General features: G+C 41.8%; 1 protein-coding gene across 1 annotated transcript in view; it reads left to right on the top strand.

Moving 5' to 3' along the window:
• The first annotated feature begins 9,407 nt into the window (after nucleotides 1-9,407).
• Nucleotides 9,408-18,250, top strand: part of SLC2A12 (solute carrier family 2 member 12) — a 58,148-nt gene continuing 49,305 nt past the window's right edge. Inside the window, 1 exon segment of the mRNA XM_053591230.1 lies at nucleotides 9,408-9,668. Coding sequence (XP_053447205.1) covers nucleotides 9,554-9,668 — 115 coding nt within the window. The 5' untranslated portion in view covers nucleotides 9,408-9,553.

Below are 18,250 nucleotides of genomic sequence, written 5' to 3'. Positions count from 1 at the left end.
GTCAGATACTGTTTTAAAAACATTTTGCATATTAATTCATTTAATCCTCACGGAGCCCCAGGAGATGAATGCAATCGTTATCCATGTTAGAGATGAGGAAAATGGGGCACGAAGAGGTTCCCGAGCTAGTAAGTGATACAGCCAGAATTAAAGCCGAGACTAGTTCTAAAAACGACTTTCAAAATAATGATGTAATGAAACCACACAAGACTGAGCCGCAGCTTTGTGACTTATACCTGCTTCTCTTCTCCATTTTTTTCCCTTGTGTTTCTTTCAGTCAATATTTAGTGAGCAATTGAAGATTCCAGATGTCATGCAAGACTCTGGAGGAGTGTGAACAAGGTGGTCATGACCTTGTCCTCATCATGTTTAAAGACTAATAGAGAAAACAGATTAGGAAATGATTATCACACTCTCTGCTTAATGCCCTGTCAGTGGCGTCAGTATGTGTCCTGGGAGCCGCGAGGAAGGCCCCCGACCCAGCCTGAGGAAGGGAGGCCACAGAGGACCAAGGTACCTGGCAAATGGGCCTGGGGAGGGAGGAGGAAGGGATGGAAAAGAGGACATTGCCCAGACCCTCGAGTGTGTAAGGGCAAGTATATAACACAGTGGGCCTCACAGGAAATGGAAAGCCAAGGCCACTGTCATGGGTTATAGGGTCCCACCTCTCTGCTTCCCTCTTCCTTCCATTCCAGAGAATGGAAACTCTGTCCTCTCTGCACTCACCTTTCTCTTATTTTGCATATCTCTTTTGCTTCCACTGTTACAACTCTGGCTTGCACAAGCTTTGCCCTGTGATAGCCCTGACCTCAGACCCTGCTTCATATGACCTATTAACCAAACGTTCACTATTAGGGTGGATATAGTGGAGAATCTCTCTCAACCTCCCTTCCCCGCTTCCCTCCCACTGGAGAGATTAGAAAGCTGCATTTCCTGGATTTCCTTGTAGTGGGGCTGGAGCTGCATGAAAGTATATGATGGGAGGCTATTTTCTTTGCCTCTTTAAGGAGTTTCTTCTAGGCTCAAGGGTCAGGCAGATATGTGATTTTCCTCAGATGGCATTCTGGCATCTACAGCTTCCTGGGAATGCAGTTATGGGGGCAGAAACAGTCTGACACCTGGATCTAAAGAACAAATTCTTGAACTCATTGCTCTGTTGGGCAGCTGAGATGTAGGAGCTCAGCTGATGATAAATCAGCTCTGTATTATTCTGGGAGTCATCTCTCAAGGCTTGGAATCTGATCTTTCAGGCTTCCCAATGATATTATGAGTCCTCAATTCCCTGTATTAAATTCCTTCCTGTTTAAAGTTTCTATACTGAATTCTGATGAACAGAACCATTCTTGGACCTGATTCAGAGAGAATAACCAGAAAGAGGATCCTGGCCTATTATCCTGTTGGCTCCCTGAGCATAAGACACCTACTCCTGGTGTGTTTTAGTTGTGTTGAGGAGGAAGATGGGAACCACAACTGGGAGTGAGACAAGAGTGCCTAAAAGGGGATCAAACCCAGGAGGCAATGATTGGCTTGCCCATCAATAGTGCACAAAGAAACTCATTTACAGAGTTCAAGTCAGGAGTGACAAGAGAAGGGTCTAGAGGGGTCAGCCTGTGCCAGACCATACAGGATTGTAAGCCTCACGAAGGAATTCGGACCAATCTTAAGAATAATCAGAAGCTGGTGAAAGGTTTAAAGTAACTGGAAGGCATTTAAAGATCTGTTTTTCAGAAAAAAAATCCTGGCAGCATTATGGAAGATGGGTTTTGGGAAGCAAGAACACAGACAGTGATGACTGTTCAAGGCAGTTGCAGCTGTCCACGTGGGAGGTGGTGAGGTCACCTGGATTTAGAGGGTGGCAGTGGGGATGGGGAGAAAGGAATGGATGGGAGAGGGTTTTAGTAAATACAGTCATCTGGAAAGAACTCTGTTTCCCCAACATGTTCATGGGGGCAGATCCAAGTTTTGTAGGGCCTGACGTGTATAAAATTCGGAAGGTCTTGTTTCTTTAAAAAGACAAAACTAAGTATGAAAGTGAATATTTATTTAGACAAATTACAAATGTTAAAAGATGCCACATGTTATAAACATCACCCAAACCAGGAATTGCCTGACGCATTTCTGTAACACCTTCCTGAACCCCAGCCCTCCCTTTTGTTGTTGTTGTTTAACTTTTGATCTCCTTCTCATCATACAACGTTTCTTGTGATATTATATTTTCTAGAGAGAAAGGGACCCTCTGCCGGGTTCCGGGAACCACAGGACACGTCCACGTGGAGATGACCGCTGACTCTGCCTTTTGTCTTTGTGACATGTGAGTGATGATGTGGGAATGTGCATCACGAGATAGCTCAGCGGAGAGCAGGAGAACTTCTGGAAGGGAATTCTTCCCCTACCAGGAGAGCTGGTGAGAGTTTAACTAGACACCGAAGTGGCTGGATGCCATCTGTCAGAAAACAAAAACAAACTGATATTAAGTCATATTTCAAATAGTCCATGGCCACTCCTGCATCACATAACACAAAGGACCATCACATGACAGCAAGGTGGAAAGAGTTAGTTGACTTAACTGATTGCAGTTAAATATTGACCTGTAGAAAATGCCATGAAGGCTACGTTGAACAGTTTGATGAGAATATTTCAGATTGTATATGAAACCAGCACATTGTACCCCTTGATTGCACTAATGTACACAGCTATGATTTAACAATAAATAAATAAATATTGACTTTTGCAAAATTTACAAAACCATATGATCATATGAATGCATTGCTAGGTGTCACCTCCCAGGACCTTGTAGCCAAGGGCTTCAAAGCTTGAACTTCATTAGCTTCCTGATGAATCAGCCTCTGCACACATTCAAAAGGGACTTTGCCAGTTGAATTCACTGTCATTCATGGTTTTTTGTTTAAAGCAACAGAAACCAACTCCAGTTTGGAGACTTCATAGTCAAGCATAACTCCCAAAGTCCTGCTCTGAGTTGGTCCAGCAAGTACCCTACAGTGTATACCCAGTAACCCTGACATTGAATATGGTGGCCAGAGCCACTCTCACCACCCTCACTAGAATGGGGCCTGCAGTTCCTGCTACTTTGTGCCACCGGCTTCTGATACAGATTCTGCTTGGGAGAGCCCAGCGCTAAGTATAAAGGGAATGAGAAAAGAGAACATCGAGCCTCTCCAGCTAACACTGGGGAGGTAGTTTCCTCCTTACAGAGAGAGGAATTCCTCAAACAGGAAGAGTCTTCAGATGCTGGGCAGCCTAGAAGAAAGAGAAAAGTCCATGACACGCTCAAAGACACCCACCAGCGCTAAAATTCAACAAGCCCATCTTAAGAAGCTGGATGTGGTGCTTCACATTCCAGTAAGCCTTCTGCTCCTAAGTTTCCTCGAGTTATTCAGATCATTTAAGTTTGGAAAACAGTCATTTTCTAGGCAATGCCCTCCTCGTTAACTAGCAAATAAGAAGAAACGTAACAAAAGTGGCTCAGAGCCCCCAAGCCCATAACTGCCGCCTGTTATCACATATGATGAAGTTAACTTTTTTCTGAATTCATAGCATTAAAGCAAGGTTAATCACAAGGAAGAGGTTAATCATTGAACAGCTTTTTGTGGACACCCTCCTTCCAAGGAGCATGGGAATGATACTGAGGGAGATTTTAAAAGTTAAAAACTTGGCTACTCGGGAGGCTGAGGCAAGAGAATCACCTAAGCCCAAAAGCTGGAGGTTGCTATGAGCTGTGATGCTACAGCACTCTACTGAGGGCGACAAAGTGAGAGTAAAAAAAATAACAATAACAACAATTTACTTGGAAAGATAGCCAACCAAAAGGAGAAGCGTAGAAGCGTGCTCATTCTATGTAGCTAAGCAGAAATAAACCAAACTGATAGACATTACTGTGACTTAAAGGGAGATTATAATTAGTTGCTCCTCCATTAATTGCCCAAACACAACTTTGTACAAATTAGAAAAAGCTGTCCTTTCATCAAGATGTTTTTATTGTCATATTCTGGAAAATTTGCTTTATGAATAAGCAATCCTCTGCTGTCTGCAAATGAGAGAGTCCCACTTAGAGTTGTGCAACGTGCGAATTGCACAATAGTATATGGCAGCCCTAAATTTGCAGTAATTTCTTTCAGATTTATATTTATTATATGCACATTATTGTAACACCATTAAGAAAACAATTTTTTTATTTTAAGACAGAGTCTCACAATGTCACCCTCAGTAGAGTGCCATGGTGTCACTGCTCACGGCAACCTCCAACTCCTGGGCTTAGCCTCCCAAGTAGCTGGGACTATAGGCGCCCACCAACCCCTGGCTATTTTTTTGGTGCAGTTGTCGTTGTCTAGCAGGCCTGGCCCAGGTTCAAACCTGCCTGCCTCAGTGTATGTGGCCGGCGCCCGAACCACTGAGTATGGGCACCGAGCCAAGAAAACAATTTTTCAGAAAGTACTTTTTACTTAATTTACCACTTCAACAGATCAGTCATTTTCAATTTTTCCAAATTCCTTCCTAGTCTCAACCAATATGCACATATATATTTTAAAAGCATTGTGGTGATAATGAATATGTAACTTCCTACTCTGATTTTCCCACTTAAAATAAGACTTTTTTGCATTACCATATTGTCTTTAAAAATTATTTATTACATATTATATCAAGTGAACATACCATAATAAATTTAACCTTATTTTATAATTTGAGTAAATTTAATCAACACGTTATGGTGAATAATATTCTATAAATTAAGGGAAAATGTTAGCTTTAAAACTTTCAGAAAGCTGGCTAGGTGTCCATAGCTCAGTGGTTAGGGCGTCGGCCACATGCACCAGGGCTGGTGGGTTCGAACCTGACCCAGGCCTGCTAAAACAGAAGAAAAAAAAGAAAACTTTCAGAAAGAGAAGTTGTTTATATGCTAGAAACAGGTGAAATAATAAATATTCTTCCAAACAGTCATACCAGGATTATTGTTTTATTGGAATATGGCTAATAAAGAGCTGAATTTGCATCTGGAATTTTTTTTGTTTGTCTAAAGATTATATTTCTCCATTTGTGTTTACACTGTAGGATAAAACCTCTGGAGGTACATTCCACATCAACTTAATGCCATCGAGTGTACTGCAGAGAAGCAATGGGGTGTAGTGGAAAGCATGTGGGTTTTGGAATCAAATAGACTTGGACTGCTGTGCTTTGAAATGTTGAGTTCCACAAAGATAGGCACAAAAATACTCCGGTTTTATTTATAATAGCCAAAAGTTCAAAACATCCTGGATGTCCATCAATAGGAAAACAGGTACATAAATTGTGGTATATTTATCCATGGAACACTATTCAGCAATAAACAGAATGAACTGTTAATACATACAAAAACAGGTGAATCTCAAAACTATGCTCAGTGATAGAAGCCTTACACAGAGTGCAGACTCTAGGGCTCCACTCTCTAAAGACTTAGAACAAGCAAAGGTAATCTATGTGGGAAAATACCAGGACATTGGTTTCTTTTGGAGGTTAGGGTGGGGAGTTACTCAAAAGAGAAATGAAGGAACTTTTGGGGATGATGCGGTAACGTAGGGGTTTGGACTGTACACTCGTATGTATTTTTCTGCACACATCTCATGGTACCTTTAGAATTTATGGACTGTAAAATCTGCCTCCAAGGGAAAAAAAAAAAGAACCTAAACATGTATTAAACTCTAGTCAATGATATGTATGCTGGAGTATTTCAACTTACTTAGAAATGCATAACAATTAACATCGATCAGTGGATGGATAGAGAGATTGGTGTATAGACGGATGAACAGACAAGGATCATGAAATGTTGATTATGGAATCTAGGTTTTTCTGTGTGATTCATAATTTTCATGATACAATATTGGAAATGATCTGGGATATGTTGCACAAACTTCTTGGTTTCCTTTTTTGCAAAATGAAGGTAATAGTATTTACTTCAGAAAGTGGTGAGTTTTGAAGAAAAATTGCCATGAAAATCAGCCTGCTTTAAGGCAGATGTTCCCCTGCCTTGGGGTACTGTTTATCTTCCTTTTCATCCCCTCTTCCCTGTTAGTTTATAAGCCATGACAAGTGTTTCAACTTTGGTAGCATTGCCTATGAGCAGTGGTCTAACATGGTATGTGGCAAAATTTTTTGTGTTACGAAGAATGAACTATCTGTTGTCTGCTGAAGATACATTCCTTGAGTGGAGGAAAGTTACAATTAATGGTAGTGTCTCCAACTCCAGGAGGAAAGGACAGTCTGTGGTGATACCTGCTTTAAAGGGTTCGCAGAAAGCAGAGGAAGGACAAAATATTATAGGCCATCATCACAGGGTTTTTTCTTTGTTGTTGTTTGTTTTTTAAGACAGAGTCTCACTGTGTCACCCTGGGTAGAGTTCTGTGGCGTCACAGCTCACAGCAACGTCCAACTTTTGGCCTTAAATGAGTCTCTTACCTCAGCCTCCCAAGTAGCTGGAAGTACAGGTGCCTGCCACAACACCTGGCTTTTTTTTTTTTTGGTTGTAGTTGTCATTGTTGTTTGGCAGGCCCGGGCTGGATTCGAACCTGCCAGCTCTGGTGTACATTCCTGGCGCCCTAGCCACTTGAGCTATAGGCGCTGAGCCATCACAGGGGTTTTTGATATTGAAAAATGAAATAATTGTTTAGCTCGGTAAAAGGTTAACATGTGAGGCCTCATTCAGTTCACAAATATTTCTACTGAATTTTTGGTATTGCGCTATAGAGCACGGACAAATAGGCAAGACAGACAGAGGAGCGTGCTGTCTTGGAGCATTTGCTCTAGTAATGCTGAAGTTTATTGGATCTACAGGGATAAGTCTGTTATCCAAAAAATATTTACCGAGTATTAACTTGGAATCTCATAGTAATCCAAATAAACATGGTCCACCTTCTCATAGGCCTTATAATCTGTCAGAAAAGGCAGATTTAATCACATGACTGCATGTAATTAGAGACATATATTCTAAGTGTGCAAAACACTGGGGAGGATAAGTACAGGGTTCTTACTGCAACTGGGACAGACAGAATATCCCCCACTAGCTGGGTGAAAAGAATTTTTCCCCCCTAAACTTTTCTCTGAGTTGAGAGAATGCAATGAACACAGACAGAGCTTGAGATAGCCAGTGGCCCATGTCAGGTCAACAATGGAACAAATAGCAGAATTAGGGGCAGCAGGGGGCAAAGTGGCCAGTCACATTGTTCGCTTATTGTTTTTGACTTCTGGTTGGTTTACTATGCCTGTGGAACTCTGGTACAGTTCAGCCACAGAAAGCAGAGGGAGAAGTGTTGAATTGCTTTTAACAATAGCAAAGCATTCTGGATTCAGGTTTACCTTCTGCCTAGTCAAATGCTACCACAAACATCCTAACTCTCCCGTGGTGTCAACAAGCTGCTATAGACACTGATCCTGGGATCACAAAACAAAGCAATTATACAGCTGACCCACTGCAAGAACATTTTTCTCACTACTATCATTGGTTCTAAGCAGAGAGAAGATAGAAGCCTAGAGAGTATGGAGAACTGAAACATCTGTGTATTTCGCAGATCAAAACTACTGATTCTACAATGAGAACGCACCCTGGGAACAAATAAAATCAGTTTTCTAAACCATTATTGCAGTTCACATTCTGTAGTGGGGACAGACACATCTGTGGGATTCTGAACTTCTCACCTAAATCAGAAGGGGGCTGGGCTATGCTCGGAGGAATTCCATTTTCCAGCACTATCAGCAGACAGACAACAGGTGCATAATAAATGCCAGTTGAATTATTATAGGGTTTTTTCCTTTTGCTACCCAATTCCCTGAATAGTAGGAAAAATATAGAAATACCCAGTGATGAGCAAAGGAAATATACAAATGATATGTTAATTTAGAGCTTTGTTCTGATCCTGTCAAAATACTGAACGTAAGCAGAGAAGGTTCAGCTTCTGCCTATACAAGCACAAAGTCACTACACTGTTTAGGGGAATAACTAGAGCTAAAAGCCATATTTCATGGCATATTCTCAGGGTCAGAAAAGGCTGAAAGAAAAAGAAGGTGAGAAAATCAGAGACTAGGTTCAGCGCCTGTGGCTCAAGCGGCTAAGGTGCCAGCCACATACACCAGAGCTGGCAGGTTCGAATCCAGCCCCGCCCGGCAAACAACAATGATGGCTGCAACCAAAAAATAGCCGGGCTTTGTGGCAGACGCCTGTGGTCCCAGCTACTTGGGAGGTTGAGGCAAGAGAATTGCTTAAGCCTAGGAGTTTGAGGTTGCTGTGAGCTATGATGCCACAGCACTCTACCCAGGGGGACAGCTTGAGGCTCTGTTTCAAAAAAGAAAGAAAGAAAATCAGAGACCAGGCGGGGAAGTTAGGACACAGAAGAACTCTGCCATTAGAATTCCTGGCTTCATAATCTCAGTTCCATCACTGACTGGCTGTGAGACTTCAGGCAATTTACCCAGCCTCCATTTCTTCTTCTGGAAAATTGGTACCTGCCTCACAAGTTCTTTCACAAGAATCATTTAAGTTAATGCTAAGCACCATTTCTGACACATAATAAGTGCTCCATAAACATTAATTGTTACTGAGTGATTTTCTAAGTTGATCTCAATTTCCTCGACAAGGTTTTTCATTAAATATAATTTGCTAAATATATAACCGAAAGTAAAATGTCGTAATGCTATAAGACATTAACTAAATATATTTAAAAATAAGGGAAAAAACCCCTCCCTCTGATGTCCTGATTTTGTGATTCTATACGACCACCACAATCCTATGATAGCCAGTCTGGTCTCTGTATTGGGTGTAACCTCCTCTCCCCAGGCAAACATACAACCTGACAGAAGAGTCAGGGTTACCAGTTCTCCTAAAGACAACCATTCCTTACAAAATGGATTACTTTGCCATAGTCTCAGGATATAAAAAGTTTACAAAATCTACACATTCTGAGTTTGTATATTCTCTGTCTCAAGACTTAGAGAGTTACAGCAGGTATTCACTTAGATCAAAATTAGGTTGAAACCATAAAAATATTTTATGCTTTTGTAAGCTGGTAAATGCTATGATTCTTGGAATAACATGTCTTTGCAGAAATCGTTCCTCTCTCTTCAAGATTAACCGATACCATCTACGAGTATTCCATCTCCACTCTCAGCTTCCATTGAAATCTGCGTGTTTCTTTTCTCTGCCTCTTTTCAAAGGTGCTGGAATACCAGAGCTACCCTTCGCTAACGGCCAAAAGCTGCTTCTGAGCTCCTGTTCCCCAGTCTTTTAACCCCTTGCTTTCCAACTCCGCATCTAAAGGCAAAAACAATCCTCCGACACACGGCCCTCCCCCTGGCTGTGATAGGCTGCTGGGAATAGCAACAGCCTGTGTCACCGAAAAGGGCAAAGCCTTCGGAAATAGAAACAAAGTTGGTCACAAATCACATTGGCTTTGCCCGAAGTTTTCCCCCACTCTTCTTTAAAATGCTGTCATGGGGAAAGTGACCGCTCTCGTCGGCGGGGGAGATCGGGGTGATTTGCCGGAGAGGGAGAAGCTGTAACTTCTACGTGACCATGGTACCTGTTGAAAATACCGAGGGCCCCAAGCTGCTGAACCAGAAAGGGACAGCGGAGGTGGAGAAGGGCATCTGCCCAGACAGCGACGGCCGACATCCTCCCTGGGCGAGAGGTATGGGGAGACTGCGGGGCTCGGGTGACCCACCAGGGGAGCACGCTGCACTCGTGTCTCCCTCGGGTGCGTGTCTGTGTGTGTGCCCGCGCGCGTGCGCATGTGAGCGCGCTGGATGCGTGCACAGAAGGGGACAGCGTCTGGGAGGACGTGGAGTGCTCAGAGCTGTAGTGTAGTGGGGGCTGGCGTCTTCCTGGGACCTTCTGTGCTAAGAAATGTGAGTTGCATACCCACCACTGGTATGATGGTCCTGTCCATTTAAGTGTTTACATAATGCAAGGTATGAATCTTTTTCATTTTGGAAAGGTTGACCAAGATTTTAAACACAGGCACGCACACACACACACACACACATTTTTATTTATTGTCACTAGTAGATAATATGCAGCAAGTAGACTTTGTAACTACTATTCTTTTTAAATTAATACTTTGAGTGGGCTTCATAAAATTATTAATTATGTAATCAATGGACACAACTTCCTTTTGAAATTCCCAGCACGTTTGAAATGAATTTGAGTGTTATTCAGAGCCCGAACCGCCTGCCTCACTGGCTCCTGCTTTCTTTAAAACAGGCCTTTGGAACTGAGGATTATTGAATACTTTTTCCTTCTGGAGGTGAAATTTGGAAAAGTTTTCATTCATTTCAGTTACCTTTGCTAAGTCAAAGGCTTGTCTACCATTCCTGAAAACACATTGCAGGAGTTTTGCTGCTTCTTCCTGCTCATTTAGCTTGTTCTCAAAGGAATAGAAACTCAGGGGGATGAAATGGCATGAAACACAAATAGTCCTCTCCTTCCTATGTCTGTCCTCAGCTCTGCTCCTCCTAACTAGGTGCTACATTCCCAAATAATATTTTGGAATTTCATGATAAATCCAATACAACATCATGCAAAAGGATTGACCTTTCCCCTGGAAATGACCTTGGAACTGAACCCATGACCAGTCACAACAGGGCATGAAGCAGCCCTCTTCAGAAGGAGAAATGACCTCTACCTTCTCTGTCCTGCACCAGCCTTCTCTTACTTTATCAGCAAGAATGATTATCTGGGGCCATCTTTCAATATGGCCTGCCCTATTTTACGCAGAACTGCCCAAATCCCTAAGGGCTCGCTTCCTTGCTGGCCGCTTCCAGCAGGCAAGGGAAACTTGTATTTGGGATAAAGGGGAAAATCTGCAAAGTTCTTCTTTCCCAATTGCTGGGAAAGTGACCTGCAGTGTAGATGGTAAAGCAAACTGAGGTGGTGACGTCAACAAAAGAGTTAACTAACTAGACTAAGTGATACTGTCACAAAGAAGATGAAAAGAAACTATCCAGGAAGGGCCTTTGTAGTGACCATTGGAAATTGATGATTACATTTTGATATAGCACAAAGTACTCTTAATAGCTTATACTGCACACAAAGTACTCTTAATAGCTTATACTGCACAAGGTCACAATTATCCTGAAGGAGGGCAGTATGTATTAATATGTTTTTATAAAAGTTGAAGACATGCACAAAATGCAACTTAAAGTTCCACTGTTTATGTCATTGTAAAGAAATGATAAATGAGTAAGTATCATAAATTATCTTTCAAATTTAACTTTAAACAAATCTTTATTTTATAGAAGAGGAAGCCTAAATGTTTCTCTAGTATCTCAGATGAATACAACTTTGATTTGTGCTACATATAGTTTGCATTTAGATGAAAGCAAGCCTTTTATTATTACTTTCATAAATTTTCCTAACTTGTTTTAAATATCTCTTGGCATCCAAAAGCAATTATATATATGTATAAATGCGTGCATAATGTAGATTGCATGGTTTTGACAAGTACTTAAGCTCTTCATTCACTAATATTGGCATTGTATTTTAGAATGTTCTATGAAGATGTTGAGGTTTAATGAAATATTTGTCCCAATGTTCCTTTTGGCTTTTTTTATACTTTAAACTTCCATAGTTGTATTCATCTAGGAAATTCCGAACATTTAAAATATGCCCAATAGTTATCACAATATTTGAAGGTAGCAAACTTTTTTCTATATTCTTAGATGAAAAAGTCAAAATACAAAGAGGAATGAGTTATGTAACCCAGGACAAGTTAATTAAATCATGTGAGATACTGAAAAACAAAACAAAACAAAACCCCTAAGCTCCATGATTGAACTCCCTTAATGCTGTTGTGCACAATGAAAATTTTTGGCAGGTCATTCTTGGCTAACCCCTCTCAAACTGAAAAAAATGTTTTATTCCAATGACTAGAAGCTAATGAACTTAATTTATTTTCTATAAGCTCTGACTCAAAGTGGGTACATTTTTAGTAGATTTTTTCAGTGTTTATGGATACGTTCTAGTTGACCTTATAGGGCAGGGTTGAACTCAATTGGAAATCCTGGTGCCTAGAGCTGGTAACAGATGTAGGTGAAATAAGAAGCTAGACTGCTGGAGTATCTCACACAGGGGACCTTGAGTTCAGAAAATGTGTGGTTGGCCCAAGTTCATGGGGAAGCAAGTATAGAACTGACCCTAGAGGCCTGATGCTTGCTTCTTCATCCTCAGCTCCTCGGCTTTATTTCATGACATGAACAATTAATTGTCTAAGGAGAGAGTTCTCTTCATCTCCCTTTCCTCCCAACCAGCACTGCTTTTTCCTCTCCCATTTGCCAAAAAGGTCGGAAACCAAGAACAATATTGACTGTGTGCGTACAGGCTCTCAGCCCACAGACAATGGCCTCGGACCCAGAACATGAAGAACAAACTCAGACCCAGCCAAAAGGACTGTACTTATGCCTCCTGAAGATGCCACAGTCTGGGATATAAGAGATACATACTGCTGCTAGTAAGATGAACCCTCTATGGCAGTTACTCTGAAACATTTTTAAAGCAGTGAGCTCCTTTTTACAAACAGAAGCTGAGCAGGTGGTCACTACGTAAGACGTCAACATACTTCTACTGACTGTCATTCTCCCAGGCTGAGCCTAATCTGGGCCCCTAGATTTCAGTCAGGCCTGGCTTTCTCTGGCTTCCTTGGACAGCCTGAAGGGAAGTTTGCTTGGAAGAGAAAAGGTGGAGAATTGTGGGAACAAACTAATCTCCAGGGAAGAGAAAGTCAAGCAACCAGCTTGGCCCAAGGACAGAGCTTTGGCTGTGAGAAGAGAGATTCTAACAACAGGCCAGCTACCTTGTGCAGGCCCAGGCCTAGGGCCAGGGACTCCCATTTTGGGAGCTAGGCCATTTCCATTCTTCCTCACTTCTCGTATGTTAAAAAATCAAGTGTCGAAACTTATGATGCTTGTGCTTTAAAATCACATGTATTTTGGCAGCACCTGTGGCTCAAAGGGGTAGGGTGCCGACCCCATAGGTGGAGAGTTCAGACCCAGCCCCGGCCAAAAACTGCAAAAAAAAAAAAAAAATCACATGTATTTAACAAATTGAAGGTAAATTGTTGTATTATAGTAAGCATTCCCAAGGAATTTACAGTATTTATAGACATTTTAATTTATGAAGGACGTGGGCTCTTTTGTCTAGTCATAAGGCCAGATTTAAAGATAAACATCTCCCCTTTCAGTCTAGTCAGTGTCTCTCTATAGCTGTACACTTAAACTTACTTGGAAATCAGATGGAAAGTCTAAATTTGAGGCTTTCGGGATTGTGAGCCCTGGACTAATGGCTCCTCTGGGATCTGTCAAGAAGCAAGAAGGTTCTCCAGTGGTGTCCAACCTGTGGCCTATGGCATGCTGGTTATTTGGGGATTGTTTTGCTTATTTGTGGTATGCACAGACTTTTTTTTTTTTTTTTTTTTGCTTATCAGCTTTTGTTAGTGCTTTTGTATTTAATGCGTGGCCCAAGGCAGCTATTATTCTTCCAATTTGAGGCAGAGAGAAAAAAAGATTGGACACCCCTGTGATGGTAGGAGCTGTGTCACCATAAACTCCAGGTGTGTTGGTCACACGCACAGCACTGCTCTTGTTCATCTCTAGAGACACGTCACCCAGAGAGGGCAAGTTTACCACTTGGGACAGATCCTCGTCTGAGCACGGTAACAACCACAGGCACACACAGGAGCCTGCCATGCCAAGGTCTGGATGAAGCCAGCCAGCCCTGGAGCAGCCAGTCAAGTCACGAGGCCCACCTGGGCAGGCTGAGATTAGCTGACGTACACCAGCATGCCTGAACTGGTTTGCACACCCATTCTGACAGGCCTGTGCCTCTGTCCCAGTTATTAAATATTTTTCATATCACCAGGTTGCCAGGAGTTGCTGAGGCAGCTGCCATCCCAGGAACATGTCTGGTGGCAGCAGATGGACCCTAACGTGAGCCCACATGGCATAAAGTGTATGTGTGTATATATGTACTTTATTAAAATATATGTACACTTTATTAAAAGGATTTGTTCCGTAAAACCTGGATTCAGTCAGAAGGCCACATGTGTCCCTAAGGCCACAGGTTCTCCACCCCTGGCATTTACCTTGGGAATTCTCAAGGGGGTACTTTTCAGCAGTCTAGAGCTCAGTCTAGAAACAGAACACAAAATACAGTGATTCTAAAGAAACTCAGATTGGCCTGTGTATATGAAAGATGAATCAGCCAATTTTAAAATACAATTTTTAATCGCCAGATGCTTGGGAGATTTTGTTTTTCATTCAAGAATACTTTGTTTTTGAATAATATTTTTTTTATAGGTAGTATTTTATCAAGGAAGAATTTGTGTACCTTTTAACCTTGGGGTTAAAAAGTTCTGAGAGGTCCCCAGGGCCCCCCATCAATGCACAATTAGCTTCTGGGTTTAAGAGTTGAAGCAGCTATTTACCCAGAGTGTATGAACAAGAACTGGTTTTTTAAGATTTTTAAGTTGAACAGAGACAGAGCTCCCTAGTTCCATTTTTTTTTTCATGACCAGTCTTCCCCATAAAGGTGAGTTATTGAACGAAATAACACAGTGGAAGCCTCTTAAAAGACGTTAAGTTACGGTGGTAAGGAAGGAAAAAGTTGGAATTGGCTTCTTCCCAAGGGGCTCTTTGACCAAATACCAAATGAAGATGATTTTTTATCCTTCCTCTTTTCAGAAGTACCCAGTCTCAGTTAAAGTCACAGACCCCCAAATCTTTCAAAATACTTCCCAGCTTAAACTGAATCAAATATTATCATTAGAATAAATCATAAATTCATATATTTTTGTTTCTGTATTATTTTGTTTTGTTTTTGCTCATTGATAAAATTTCCTTCCTATGTCACGGCTCACTAATTTATACATTTGCTAAATGGCTATGTCTCAGTAATATACTAATTATATGTATATATATGTAATTTACACAGAAGTAATAGCAAGACTAAAATAATTTATCACATCATCCTAAATTGAGAAGCTTTCGTTATTTTTGAACAATGACCCATTTTGTACTCTTTTGCCAAAACTGGGAGAAACATGCTGTCCTTTGACTTATATGAGTATTTTTTTCTTAAGTAAATCAGGTGTAATTTAATATTAAACTGTTAAATTATGATTACCTTGGAAATAGTTGTTGCTCAGACAACTTATGACTCAGGGCTGTTCTGCAATGCCTGGCATTAGTAGACTCTGGGGCTATTAGTGATGTCTATTGTATTTTTTGTTTATTTGTTTGTTTTGCAGTTTTTGGCCGGGGCTGGGTTTGAACCTGCCACCTCTGGTATGTGGGCCCGGCACCCTACCCCTTTGAGCCTATTGTTTTTTTATACAAAATATCTCACTCCTGCACCCACCTGCCTCCCCACTTTATGGAAGCTGGAGCTAAATGCAACGATAATTTAAAAACCCGCCTGCAATGACATGTCAGCTTCAGGTATGCGAGGCTTTTTAGGACTGGGAGGTGAGGAATTGTAATTAGGATCAATTTGTATGGTGAGAAAGCATCCTCACACTAATGAGAGGCTTCATTTCCATCAGGAAATTAAATTGTAGAAACCTCAAGGCAAAATCACGGAAGACTTTTTCATGATGGAAGACCAATTATATAGGTACCCACCAATTTTGAAAACAAAGGAATTCAAGAATTTATGAAAGGCACAGTTGTTTTGCTAGAAACAAGATATTATTTTATTTCTGTTGCTATCAATAAGAGACTGTTTCAATGTTTTTAGCACTGTATTATGAAGATTTTACTCATAGGTTCAGATGAAATGAACCTTTGTTGAATGATTATTGTGGGCCAAGGGCTTTTGTTACTATTATTATCCCCTTCCTATCTTGACAACAACCCCAGGAGGTAATATTACCCTTAGTTCACAGGTAAGGAAACTGAGGCTAAGAGAATAGTTAAAATTTACCAGACATATTCCTGTCTCATTTATCCTCAGATCTCCCCAGAATAATTAATCTTACATATTATTATCTTTACCAATTTCTGTTCATTTACACAGAGGAACAGAAAGGTTAAAGTCTAGCTGGGGACTAATCAGGCACTCTGATTTCAGACTGTCCCTTTACCATCAAGCCCAGGCTCCTCCTGGAGAGAAGGAAAGTGACTTGCCTTTTGTAGCATGGGGATCTGAACCTTGGCTTCCCAAATCTAGTCCTTGGTTGCCGTCCTGACCAACAATACCAGCCAGCCTTGACGCTGGTATTTCCTGATCTGTCTGATCTGTGAATTTAGGTACCAGTTAAACTTGTATCAGAGCTTGGTTGTATTCTATTTCAGCTAGTTTCCTATTTTTTCGTATAACATGAAATGTGTCTTTTTCTGTAAGATTATAAGTTCCTGTATAAAATATATATTCTTGTGCCTATTAGAGCTCTGAGCTGACTGACAGTACTTAGAAAGTTCTTTGCAATTCAGAATAGGTAGGAATTATGCCCCTTTTCTCTGTATTTCCAGCATATATATCAGGGGTCACACATGTACTGGTGGCACAAGTGCCACCACCATCTCATGCTATCAGATTTAGATGTAAATTGGGAAACATCTCAACACAGTGCTCACAAGAACACCAGGGCAGATTGCACTGACCATCCAGAGGAACTTTGTCTGCCAGACAGTGCTGGCACACAGCACATGCTTAATTTATAAATGAGTAAATGAGGGAAGAAGCGTTTGTTGAACTGAAGAGCATTTTTTTTTTCTTTAGAGACGAGGTCTTTCTTTTTTTTTTTTTGTAGAGACAGAGTCTCACTGTACCGCCCTCGGTAGAGTGCCGTGGCGTCACACGGCTCACAGCAACCTCTAACTCTTGGGCTTACGCGATTCTCTTGCCTCAGCCTCCCGAGTAGCTGGGACTACAGACGCCCACCACAACGCCCAGCTATTTTTTTGTTGCAGTTTGGCCGGGGCTGGGTTGGAACCCACCACCCTCGGCATATGGGGCCGGTGCCCTACTCACTGAGCCGCCCAAGACCAGGTCTTTCTTTGTAGCCTAGGATGGAGTGCAGTGGTATGATTATAGCTCACTGCAGCCTCCAACTTTTGGGCTCACGGGATCTCTCCTGCCTCAGCCTCCTGATTAACTAAGACTACAGGCATGTGCTATCTACCAGGCCTGGCTACTGTCTAAATATTTTTTAGAGATAAAGTCTTACTATGTTGCCCAGGCTATCTACCAGGTCTGGCTAATTAAAAAAAATTTTTTTTTAGAGATAGGGTCTTGCCATGTTGCCCAGGCTGGTCTCGAACTCCTGGCCTCAAGTGATCCTTCTGCCTTGGCCTCCCAAAGTGCTGTGTTTATAGGCGTGAGGCACTGTGCTCAGTCCAAAGAGCATTTTCATTCTGCAAATGCATCTGAGCAGTATGAATGGCATGATACTGGATGCTTCAGGGTTATTCTTATCTGTGGGCTTTATCAATTCATCAGAAAGATAAGAATCTAAGAACTACAAAATGATCATACAGCAAATCTGGAATATCTACTAGGAAGCAGATGTGATGGTAGGTCCTGGGGTCCAAGGGTAAGCAAGCTGCATCCATGCAATGAAGAAACTCGTTACCGACTAGCTGAGAGAGGCCGGGATCGGGAATCCTCTGGTGGAGGAGGTGGTGAGATACGTGAACCACAGTCATGCACGGGGCAAAGCTCAGCCAGTTCTTGAAGACTCCTGGAAGACAGGCTGGCTAAGTTGGGTCAGGAAGGTACAACTGAGGCCAGTAGTTTTACAGAGCATCCTAAGCGGAGAAAATAGCTTATCTGCACATCTGGAGACGACAGAATGACACGCTCAGGGAACTTCAAGTATTACAGAAGGACGGGAGCACAGAGTTCAAGGCAGGGGAAGCGATGACACAGGAATCTGAAGCTGCGTGTAGGGACACGTCATGAAACCTCTGTGAGTGAAGGACTACGAAAGCAGGAATTCTGGGGGAGGATCCCATATTAGTTTTGGGAAATCAAGAAAGTTCCTGAAAGTGATGGCAGCAGTGCCAGAATCAGGGAGCTTTAGAAAAAAACCCACTTGCAAGTCTTTAAATTCTCCAGCTTCATGGAGGCACCATTTTTTAAATATTATAATAGCAATAGCTCCTGGGAAGCTCATGCCTGTAATCCCAGCAGAGGTGGGTGGATTGCTTGTGCTCAGGAGTTGGAGACCAGCCTGAGCAAGAGCGAACCCTGCTCTATTGAAAATATGAAAACTAGCCG

The sequence above is a fragment of the Nycticebus coucang genome, chromosome 5, assembly GCF_027406575.1.
Source record: "Nycticebus coucang isolate mNycCou1 chromosome 5, mNycCou1.pri, whole genome shotgun sequence".
Lineage (NCBI taxonomy): Eukaryota > Metazoa > Chordata > Mammalia > Primates > Lorisidae > Nycticebus > Nycticebus coucang.
This window is presented reverse-complemented; position numbering and strand designations above follow the sequence as displayed.